Below are 12,341 nucleotides of genomic sequence, written 5' to 3'. Positions count from 1 at the left end.
CTCTCAGTATCCCACTATAGTGGTTCATTGCTACCCAATTTAAAAGAGACACTGCGTTTACCACATTAGACTTGTTTTCTGTTTAACATCAGGGAGTATTGACCCAGTGTCTAGGCCTTTGACTGCTTTCTGACATCACAAGAACAGTACCAATTTAGGAAAATGCTGTTTGGATTACCCTCTGTAGCTGCAGTTTTCCAGAAGGCAATTTGTATCATATGTAGCGTTTTGTGAAATGTTTCCAAAACAATATTCTGATTTTTTCCAAGAATAAACCTGATTATCGGAGTCATGTCAGAGAAGTGTGTGCAAGACTTGAAGAGAGTGGGCTAATGTTGGAGAATACAAATGCTAATTATTTTATGTCTAAGTGGGATATGTGGGTGACACTCTGTCTGATGACAGACTTGCTCCAAAAAAAAACTCCTGCGGAAGCAACCTTGAAAGCTCCAGTGCCTGATAATAGAGGAAAAGGATGTCTTTTGCGGGACTCTGCGAGTATTGCAACAAGTCTGTCATGAACTTTACAGAGAAGATGGAGCCACTGAGAGAAAAATGCGGAAATTGTGCGGCGTGAGAGAAAGCAAGAAACTTTTGATCAGATTAATAGTGAAACTGCTTGCATTTCCACCCTTCTGTGCGGTAAAGAAATGCATTGCCATTGTGGGTGCCACTATGCATGGCATTGGGTAAGTGCTGTCACAAATTGGTGGAATGTGGCATTTGCTTTTAGGACCTTTGCAATACAGAAAGGAGATATGCGGTAATGGAAAAATATATTTTACTGTGTGAGTAGGCAATAGAGCCATTTTGTGGGAAAGCCATTTTGGGAAAAGGCCGGACCATAAACCTCTGGTAGGCATTCTGCCATAGGACTCTGAGGAGAGCAGGGAATTAACATGCAGTCACTTGGATATAATTGCCACAGTGATATCATTTATCTCAGGAACATTTGAAGGCATTAGTAAAATTGAATGGGTTTTGGGCAAGAGAATAATCAGTTATTGAATTCTATTACGATATTTGAGCAGAGATGGTAGCCAAATCCTTAAGAACTGAGATTTGATGCACTTCCGTTCTGGAAAGTCTTGGAGGAGCTGAAGGTGGAAGATAATTTGTTCTTTAAGAAGAAAAAGAGCATGCGACAGCTTCAGCTTTGGGATAGGATTTTGGAGTTAGCTCATTAATACTTCACTTGGCACACTGTTAATTAGAACACATTTCTGGTGGCCAAGATTAGATAGAATGGCAGGTATGTAGGTCAGAGAGTGTGTAGTTTGTGCCAGTGGCGAAATGCTGAAGGTTTCACTTGCACCACTGACTCCAGTGGTATGGTCAAAGCATCCGTGGGAGAAAGCGGCATTTGATGTTTCAGGTCCTTTCCACGTTTTATGTATCAAGGCCTATTATGTCTTGGTGTTGACTGGTTATCAATCAATTTGCCAAATGTCAAGTTTCCACCACATATAAGCATCACATCCATCACTGAGTTTTTCAGAGGAGATATTCACCAGGGAGAGATATGCTGAAACAGTGATTTAAGACAATGGGCCTCAGCTGGTATTGCATGATATGGAAGGATTTCTTAGTATGTGCAGCATGTGTCATTTCAAGAATGCTTTCTACAACGCTCAATCAAAGTCACAAGTTATGAAGTTTAATAGTGTTCTAAAGGGCAGCATGGTTAGGGTACGCGCTTGTGGTATTGTTTGACAGAAGGAAGTCACAAAATACAAATTATGGCTCTACTACGTCACACCCCAACCGAGGCGAGCCCTTTCAGACTGTTAAGTGGGACACCATTTCTAAGCTGTGCTTGTGGTGGATTAAGTAGAGAATCAGTAATAAGTTAAAGGTAGATGTGGATTATAAAGATTTTGAAGAAAAAGTAGCAAGGTGAGACAAAGAGTGTGTATGATTGCAGGTGGAAGGTGGTTGTCTCAGATTTAGAGGTGAGAGAATGAGTTAGAATTTTAAGATCTAGTTTGATTTTTAAATAGCTTTCCAAGTTTGGAAAACAGATAAGGCTTGTGAAAGCGAAGTCCAGGAGTGCAATTGCTCAAGAATGTAAGGGTCTGGGATGATAGAAAAGTGGTCAAGTGCAAGGGTGGGCATTCCGTTGTACTTAATTTGAGTTCCTGGGAGATCTACCTAGTAAGGATATATGACGGTACAACGCGTACCGTCACAACGCATACCTTTACAACGCGGCCGTGACAACGCAAGTCGTTACCACGACTTGCGTTGGGGGGGCGCGGATTTCGAATAGTTTAATTTACTATTCTAACACCAGTCCCCGTGGACCCTAGGGAAGGTGTTAGGATAGTAAATTAACTATTTTTAGACCTTGAGCGCCCTCCAGCGCAAGTCGTGGTAACGACTTGCGTTGTCACAGCCGCGGTGTAAAGGTACCGCGTTGTGAAAACATCGTTGTAAACGATGTTTACCACCTAGTAAGAGTGTGAAGCAGGTTGGAAGTGGGGCCCCGAGCAAAGGTGGTGGTCCTCAAATCACTGATGAGCAAGAATGGGGTATAGCACAGGTTAGTTGATAATAGTGAACAGCAGGTTGTACCTTCTACAGGCGAAGACAACAGTGGAGAATCCATTGCCTCTAGAGTCAACCTTAAGGAAAAGAATAGAGCCCCGTCAACGAGGCTCAAGAATTGTATATACATCTCTCTGAGTAATATTTCCAACTTGTATTATTCTAGTTTTTCTTTGCATTTTTGTATGAAGCTTTCTAATCATGTTTCCACTTGGGTTGTGTATTATCAAGTGGAAGGGTGTATTATATTGTTTCGCTGAATGTATGTGATTCTGGCTCCTTAACGTTTCTGATATAGCCACTGCCAGCTGCTTCAGTGAAATGCTGACAACTGATTTGAGCTGGGTCAGTTGTTAGTGCTCCAGGTGTAAACTACTGTGCGATCACTGTGCTGATACACTAAATGCTCAGTTTCCTATTTAATGCTAGTACAGCTTATACATTTATGCTTTAGTGAGATAAATCAGTATTCTTTACAGCGTGGAGAGCGTGTTTTCTCCGGTGCTTTTTTAAATGTATATGTTGATTTTTGACTTTTAAGCACAATATTTCTGTGTAGGCCAGCACATATGGAAAGACTCTCCAATGCAGGGGTGTGGTCTGCCCACAGTTGCTTCTAGCCCTCTGCATGCACCAGAAGCTCCTCTGTGTCCCTGATAAGGTTCTTAAAGATCATAACATGTTAAAAATGCTAATGGTCATATAAGGTGTCCTACGACTCCTTTGAGTGAGCCTTTACTGATATGCTAATGGGACTAGCTTGAAATGACATTGATGGCTAGTCTATTTCCAGACCAAGTTTTCTCTAGAACTACATATGATTTTTCCCCATTTGTGTCAATCAGTTGTCAATTGGTTATTTCCTCTTTTGGTGAGGGACCTGTCAGACGTAGATGACAGACAAGTCTGAGGATCTAGAACCTCAATATATGGCATGTTCCTCCTGCTTAAAATGTAGCAGGCAAGTGGTGCGATGAGCCATGCAGCGGCAAGGCTGGAAAGAAACTCACAATTAGAAGCAGGAGATTAGTCAACAGTTTCTTAAAAGGACAATCAGGTGCACTCAGTAGGCAATGTAAGTGGCTCAACAGGTGACAGGTCGAACCTGCAAAAAAAGTCCTAACATTCGTGCTGTGTACTGGATCAGCAATGGTTAGCCGTTGAGCTACAGTGGTGCATGAAAAAAGACTCTGACAAGTGGTTATACAAGCAATTTATGGCACAGCTATAGTACTCAGTGCAGAAGGACAACGAAGGGGGTATTGTTCAATCCAAATTGCATGGATGCCAAATGGCAGGGACAACAGGAAAGAAAACAAGGGATGCCCCTCATGCACACAACACAGAAAGCACATGCCTAGTGGGCCAATAAGAGCAGCTAGTAAGGCTACAGGATTTAGGACTAGTAATTGAGCTAAGCCTTGGAAGTATTTTCATCAGAGAATGGGATACACTCCAGAAAGAGAAGGGGCTACAACCATAAATCTCTTAGTCATCATGCACAAATGGAAATGCTGACTAGTGTGTTCCATCGTCCATCTGTATGGGGCATAGCGCCATAAGTTGTTCATAAAATGCAGCCACTGATGGTTCTGAGGCTAGGGCTAGTGACACAGGTACTTGGGATAATACCTCAAGTAAACGTTGAGTGAGCTTATGAAAACAGGGTACAAAACCTGTTTAAACAAACCTGTATAACCAACTGTTATATTTTGGCACAGAGGAAGGATAAAATCCCAGTAGTAAGTAGACCCTATTAATGTATATCCTAATACATCTTCTCACTCTTCCAAAAATCAAAGCTTTCACATGGCTATTGCGGTTCTCACCAATACTACTCTCATATCTTGCTCATGTAAACGTGATTAATGTTCTTATGTGTAATAGAAAGTCATAATGCTCATTGCTGTTAGAAAGGTGCCCATAATGGAGGCAGGAAACACTGCCATGAAGAGAGGCCACTCACCTCTGTTGCTACAGAGCAAATTCTTGTGCTGGGTTGATGGTTGTGGAGGTTTCCAGAGTAGGAGCATCGTTGGAGTGGAATTTTTGTAGGGAAATGTGCGACGCTCCCCTACCTTGTTTAGTTACTTGTGGAGGACCTAATGGCTATCTGAATTTAGAAGTGTAGTTGCTTCATTTGGGACCCATATGAGATTCAAGATGGCGTCCAATGACTGTGGGAAGGTACAGCCTGCACGTGATTGGAAATGTATTAATGCTGCACATTGGTGGAGACTGCAAGGAGGCAATCCTGAGAGTCTGACAGCGAGGTGTAGACTAGGCCCAAAGATGAATTGCCTCCCATTCCCGGTAACTGCGGCAAACATGTGCTGGGGGAAAGACGTCCATGTGTTGCACTGGTTCACGGCAGAGTCCATTCCCCGATAAGTGGTCACGATATACACTATGCGATTCCACCGAGTGCCACTCAAAAATAACTCCTGTGCAATTCTGTACTTGTTTAATCCATTTTGTACAAAAAACAACACCAAGAAAACCTATATCTAGTTTAATGTGTTACAGACATACTGAATGCCGAATATTGGTCCATGTTTCACCTTTTACCCTGAACAAACCTGTGACCTTGTTTTGGAACTGCACCTAATTTGGAAATTGACTCAGTGGATACATTGTACAAATGTCCTAAAAGCCACATGGCCCAGCTGCGTTTTCATTAATAAATATAAAGAATTTCTATTTCAGGAAAATATCCATGACAAAGCATGGTTACAAGATTGTATGCATGGTTTTGTGTTCTCCCACTCACCCTCTCCATTTCCTGTAGGTAGAGCATCGCAATGTCCCCCGCCTTCTCATAGCACATAATGATTTCCTTGTCGCGGTCCACGTTCTGGTTGATGGCGGGAGATGATGAACTCGACAGCTTTTCTAGACAGAGGCCTAAAAAAAGAAAGAAAATAAGCGGTTGAAAATGGAGAGAAAGAGTATTCCCCTGGACGTCCAGTCCGCAAACTACTTTTGTGAATAGGGCAAAGTGTACAAGGCACAGGACGAGCTGCGACACTCGGCTAATTGGCCTGGCATGTGCCCCTATCCCCTTGCAGCCGCCACAAACCGCGTGCCATGCTGGCAGAAATCATTTCAAACATATACACGGGATTAGAAGGATTTGATTCAGACCGCTACTGCTGTGTGCATGCTAGGAAGTGGAGGAAGTGTGGCTTGGGAACAGATTAGAGTCATGTGCGAGACTGCTGCCGGAAAGAATGCAGTTCAACAATCCAGCTCTGTCTTCTGAAGCCAGAGAGCCCTCGTCCCCTCTGGAGCCCACTGAACACTCGTGCTTGCCCTGGGCAGGAAGCGGCCTCAGTGTGTTAGTTTGACACCACTGAAACAGCAATTCATTCCCAATTCTATCATCTGAACCAAACAAGCAACGAATATCAGACTAGGTTTATTGCGACATATAGAAGGCAAAGTTTAAGGTTAAGGACTAAATACCAAAGAATCTGTCCCATGCCTTTAGATGGGACGTCAGAGGAAATTAAATCACAGGTCTCCATTTCACCCTCCAGTCTGAGGCCCGCACCTCACACAATTGAAGTAAAACCTTTTTTTTTTTTTTTTGAAAGAGAACGGAATTAGCAACAAAGGGCAGTCAAGCCAAAACCTTCTGGCAACTTAAAGGCCAGGTGTGGGAGGGGAGAAGAAGGTCCCGATATTCCAAGGGCAGATGCTGAGGCGTAGACAGCTTACTCAGTGATAGTCTCAAGAGCAATGTAATTTCTTAAATTATGGATCTTGTAGACTCTCCGGCATGCACTCTTGCTATTCAGGCAAGGACAAAGCCGGGCAAGCAGCAAAGGGGCAAAAGGCAAATTAATTGTCATCCTTGGGTGAGGAGAAGGCTGCCATACAGCAAGGGGCACTCTTTTATCTTCTGACCAGTGCTGGAAAGTAGGGGATCGCACCGAATTCCTGAATCGTCAGCTATTTCTAGGAAAAACCTGAGCGCTGGCTGACCCAGGGAAATATGCTGAATTTGATCTGATGTAATTTTTCGAAACAAGATACACTTCAGTAGCGCCCGCACGCTGTCTGCATTCTGTTCAGTGCAGCAACCTGCAGGCGCTGAGGGGGCTTTCTTATTCTCACTTCCACCGGACACAAACAAATGCCTGAATGAAAGGGCCATTAGCCTTTCTTGTGTTCAAGTATCATCCTGGCTGGAAGCCATCTGGAGCCTAACACCTAGATGCCTCTGCAATGGAAGGAAACAGAGGAACACAGCTTATCACTTCACAAGTACTTTTTATAGAAACTATGAGTTGGTGGCAGATTTTTAACTTTGCTCAACCCCCTAAGTAAGAGATGTGCATGGACTCTAAGAACGCAATATTGATCTGTTTGTATAAGCAATTACACTAAGAATGATTTAAATGGAACCTACTAATTTATTTTTTATTTCGTTCTTTTACTGCACAACTCATCTCAGTGTACGGTGTCAGAGCGATTAACATCACGCACACAAAAAATAAATCATACAAGTGTGTAAATCAATGTACAGGAAATGTTCCTTGACAATGAGGGCTAAAAGGTGTAGTAACTAAATAGCATCTATACTTGTAGACATTATATGTTTAGAGTGAAAATTAGGGAGAAACACAAAGTCAGTATATAAAATGAAATGGAGTGATTGGGGTGGTCTGTACTAACAAGACTCTCTTAATTCCCAGAGGAGCCCTTCTTTACAATAACAAAAGATTGAGAAAACAAATAAGGATCTACATCCATTTCAAAGTATACATGCAGCTCCTTGATCCCAGTAAATATTTAATTGTGCTACAGTAGAAGGATTGCAACTTATGACCTGGAAGTGACAAAATCAGCTTAGTGTCAAAAGCAGTAGCCCATTTACATATCCTCATAAAATACAAATCTGTGATCTACAAGTTACACAATGTGCTTTGAAGCATGCACATTAGCACTCTGTGCTACTTTATGAGTTAAAACTGTGACTGGGCAAAACAGAGAACTCTCTCAGAACGGCTTTCACCACCAGACGTATCTTAGTGCTAATCATACTCCCCTCATAATTACTGGCACACAAAGATCTCTGAAGAAGGTGTCTTAACCCCGGAAGATTTTAAAAAAGCAGCCTCTTTGTGATTAATAAGCAAGCTAGAACAGATATGCTGTCACATTTGCCCATGTTGTCAATTTCTTCACCTTCTTACAATAAGGAGTTAGGTCCTGGGGCGTGAAGTTGGCTGGACCATCAATACTTGTCGAAAAAAGATTGCCAACCTCACATTTCTTTTCTCCTCACAATTGAGGAAAACAAACCACAATTACTCTGTGATCTGTTTGGTATATCTACATGATACCTTTTTACTTTTTATTTCAATATTTTTAGATATTAGTTGTTTGAAAAAAACACAAACACATTTAACACTTTAAACATGAATTCACTATACAGACAATTAGATTCCACATTACATATATATACATTGGGTATTTCATATCCAATTTTATCAACAGTACATTCGTATTCACACAATGGTCTCTAATTTTAATTTAAAACCAAAGGACAAAGTAGACATTTGGGTGCTTATTGTTCAGTATATAGCAATTCCAATTTCAAGTATCGTTTAATATACTGCAATCTGATGCATTCTTGTTTTAATGCCTTTTTTTTGTTTTTGAAAATACACAAACACATTTAACACTTTAAACAATTTCTTCACAGCAGATTTTTCTCAAATAAATGTATAAGGTGACCGTCAGACTCTGCATTTCAAGCTTCACCCATTCATGACTCCACCACCTTTCCTCTACCCCACCTTGACCCTTTATGGGTTCATGGACTAACATTTTTACAATTCCAGCACTGGTTCATTAGCACAAACATAAGATTCTGTCTGCCATCGAGGCCTAGTTTGCGACTAGACCTACTTGATACAGTTGCAGAGGCTCTGTCTGAGATGCCCTCCTCACACAGTAAGAGCAGGAAAAGAGGAAAGGAAAGGCAAATTGATTTCTAAAGCAGGAAGATAGGGGGCAGTCTCTTGACAACATGGAATCCGCTCTCTTGCACTGCCTGTTCGATTCAGTGCCTCAACAAAATACCCAAAATAATGGATTCAGACACAAGTTGGGAATGCAGCATCTGGTGGCTCACAGAAGGCTGGTGCCCGATCAAACTTAGGCCTAGCTAGGCAAGTGCTTAGCCTGACTTCCTACTAGGCATGTATTAAATATGACATAGTTCTTTTCTTCCTTCGTCTCAGGCTAAAGGTGATGGTGTCCCTCTAAAAATATTAGATGGGGGTTCACTTATGTCAATCCGCCATTTATACTGTGTACTTGAATGCTATAGATGGTGTCCACATTAACTCTTCAAGAAAACGTACCCATATGTGGCTAGATGTCTCAGAAGATTGGAATATTTAGCTAACACATATGAGCTATATTTCACACTACATCACCAAAAGTTGCAGTCAGTAAAATAACAAGCTCTTGTTATGTGATGAGGAGAACAGCACCGCCATCAATCTTTGCGTGATGAACCCTGAAGTGTTAAGTTATGGCGTCTTAGTACCACCACATTACACACATTAGTGATATCTGCCCTCCTACAAGACTAATTAGCTTAGGCATGACAGGTGCAGCTTTGACAATCCTGACTTCCTAGTTAGTACTACATTCCGGTGTATGAATATGAAAATTGCTGAGGGAATGAGGCCACCAATTTCTACCTCCGTAAAGCAGAAAATTCATTGAATGTTCATATTTTTCATTGTGAGGGTATGGGCGAGTCACAGGGCCCAAGCAAGCCAGGGGTAGGTGAGACCAAGCAAGGGCCCAGCTCCCAAAAGGAAGGATCACAGAGGCTTCCAGCAACCCGTGACTGAGGAGCAAGAGGGGATCTGCCACTTGTGCTGTAGCGCCAACAGTGGCCGAAATTACATATAAGATCAAGTATCTACACAGCAAGACTCCGCTGAAAAAAAAACACCAATGTCCACTTGCAGGTTCCAATAACCTGAGCTAATATACTATAGGATAGTTCACTATGATCCCTCAAGGGAAAAGGCAAAAAGGTAAAAACAGAAAAATGCTTCCTGTGATTACTAGCCTTTGTTGTGTTTTCTAACTTTAATTTTAGAATACAAACGACAATATCAGAGGCCAGTGGTTGTCTTTACGGAATTATGATACGCTTATAAAAGAGACAACTTTAGCTTACCTACGATTTTCAATTCTGCCTCAGTACCCTGCTCAAATAGGTACCAAGAAAAGTCAAGGAAGCTGGCAACCTGCAGAAAACAGCCAGGGAATGGCGAGGTGGGCACGGACAGCAGAATTACCAAACAGCCTGAACCTCCACTGAACTAACACTAGTGAAGGGAACCATATGGGGAAGAATGCAAACAAGCATTGGCAATGCCAATAGGTCCGGCTTTAAAAGCTTTTTGTATGGTAATGGAAGCATTACAAGTAGATAGCATGGGAATGGATGTACTTTGTGGAAGTAAAAAACTGTACAATAATATTTGTTTTGGTTAAAAGTCCAGGTGACAGTTGCACTAACAAGCCAGACCTAAAAATCCATGTAGGTTGGTGACTGCCCTTCTCCCATCTGTGCTGCTGCCAGAAAAAACACAATAAATCATCTTGTTATCTAAGACACTTTCATACCATTAAAATGTGATGTGTGTGCCCCTGAAAGTTAAAGCTCATGCATTTGAAAAAATAAACAAAATGTTCACAGCTGTGTGGAGAGCAAGCACTTTGTTTGTGGTAGTACACAACCTATGCCTAATCAAACTTTTACTCCTGGCTCCCAACAAGTGGACGGAGACAAAGCCCCTCTCCTGGTGATTCTCCCCTAATTGGCCGGCAAAAGCTGCGCTGTGAAGCCAGACCACAAAAAGGCGATGAAAGCATAACTAGGATGAGAACTACCAACCAGAAGGTACCCAACAAGAACCGGATGTTGCAAGGTAGTAGTCCTTAATTCTACGTATGTTCCCAGAAGTGCCTGTTTTGAGTCAAAGGTGTGTGACCCCCTCCGCCCCCCCCCCACCACAACCATCACTGAGCGCGCCCTAGCTTCATCTGGCCAGTATTCAGACGTCCACCAAAAACAAACCTCAAGTAAACTGCTACCCTTTTAAACTGCTACTCTTTTACTGCAATTCCTGGCACACTATTACTTGCTGAATGAGCAATTTATATCACACTTCAGAGAGGAATGGTTTACTGCTTAACGGAGCCTTAGGCCTTATATAAAAGTCATTAAGCATTCCTGCCATTGAAATTTGGATTGGCTTGGATTATACAGATTTTAAAACACAAAAGCAGCTATCCTAGATAAAGCAGTTGGCTCTCACTGGTGATTAGTTTAAAGCATAGAATGCTCTCACAAAGAAAAATAAAAAAATAAGCTTGAAATTTGGCAGACAGTATAGTGTGCCTGTGCTTCCACTCCCTCCTCACACCCTACTCAAGCAAACAATGAGGATGAAAGAAATCAAGATTACATTTTAGCACAACCGGAGTGAGAGTACTGGAACGTAAACTAAATAAGTATGGTAAGAACTTGATAAACATTAGTGCAAGATGATCAAAATCTGACAGTGAAGCGAGAAACTATGTGTCTGCATGATATACATTTTCGTATCAGGTAAATTAAAACAGTAATGAAAAAGCCAGCCTAACATCTCTACTGTACTACAGTGGTCACTGGGGAAAGAGCCCTACCTAACTCTAGAATTTAGGCTCCCAAGAGCAAGAAAGCCCCTGGAGAAGGAGCCGTACCAGGCAATGGATAGTGGATGATAGGTTGATGGGAAGTTAAGGACATAATCAAGACAAGTCTGTGTGCCATGGCCACCTGCACAATCCCCCTAGCTCTATTGCTGGCAGGTACTACACACAAACTCCCATGCTGGGAAAGTTGGCTTGAAGAGCACGGTCAAGGGACCAGATAGTGAAATTAACTTTATGTGATCACCAATAATATAATTACTTTATCTTTCCTCAGTCCATGGTAGACTGATACAAAAACAGGGAAAACAGCAGATGTGCTTGCAGTTTAGAATCCAATTGGCTTGCCAAAATAAAAAATATCAAATGATTTTGCCTAACCGTTATCAGCAAACCAGGGCACCTAACTTATCCCGGTTTTCTCATAGCCCTCCACGAAGCATTCAGTCCCGGGCTTGGGAACTCCACGCTTCCTGGTGTACATGTTACCTAACTTATCTGTCTCTGTAAATAAGACCTGGATCGGACAGGCTGATCCAGCATCATGAGACAACCAACAAAGCAACAGCTTTAGAAATGAAATTAGGGGTGGCTTGGCGCCCGACGGGGACGGCGGCTCTCATGTGAGCGCTCCCGGTCTGAAGGGGCTTTCGCTTCACACTTCATATCACAACTTCCTGCAAAGCGCATTTTCATGCACCGGAGCTCACGGACACCAGCGGGCTCCTGTCGGCGGAACAAAACGAGCAGCGGAATGGTCGTTTTTCACACGCTGTAGCGGACGCGGCTGTGAGATAGTTGCGCCCGCCATCTTGGGTCCTGTCACCACGGACGGCGGCGCTCCCGTTCGCTAACCATGACAGCCTACCATGGAGCCCTTTGTGCCTCCAACTACTTTGGGTGAGCTAACTTCTGCATTTCAGCACCACCGCTGGGCAACTATCTCTCATGACGCCTTTTTTTCAGTGCATTCAACAGCCTCCACTTCTCTTCTGACGACCTGGGCGGCCATGTTTGCTGATTGTTGCTTCTTTACCTCAGGCACCCTGTATGCCTAC

General features: G+C 42.6%; 1 protein-coding gene across 3 annotated transcripts in view; it reads right to left on the bottom strand.

Moving 5' to 3' along the window:
- TTC7B (tetratricopeptide repeat domain 7B) overlaps window positions 1-12,341 on the bottom strand; it is a 1,395,621-nt gene that overhangs the window by 1,095,373 nt on the left and 287,907 nt on the right. For all 3 annotated transcript variants that reach the window (XM_078660056.1, XM_078660054.1, XM_078660055.1), the window contains exon 4: window positions 5,318-5,451. In XM_078660056.1, the coding sequence (XP_078516182.1) occupies window positions 5,318-5,451 (134 nt within the window). The remainder of the gene's footprint in view (window positions 1-5,317; window positions 5,452-12,341) is intronic.

The sequence above is a fragment of the Lissotriton helveticus genome, chromosome 9 (assembly GCF_964261635.1).
Source record: "Lissotriton helveticus chromosome 9, aLisHel1.1, whole genome shotgun sequence".
Taxonomy (NCBI): domain Eukaryota; kingdom Metazoa; phylum Chordata; class Amphibia; order Caudata; family Salamandridae; genus Lissotriton; species Lissotriton helveticus.
The sequence above is the reverse complement of the archived record's forward strand: the minus strand, read 5'-3'. Positions and strand labels throughout refer to the sequence as shown.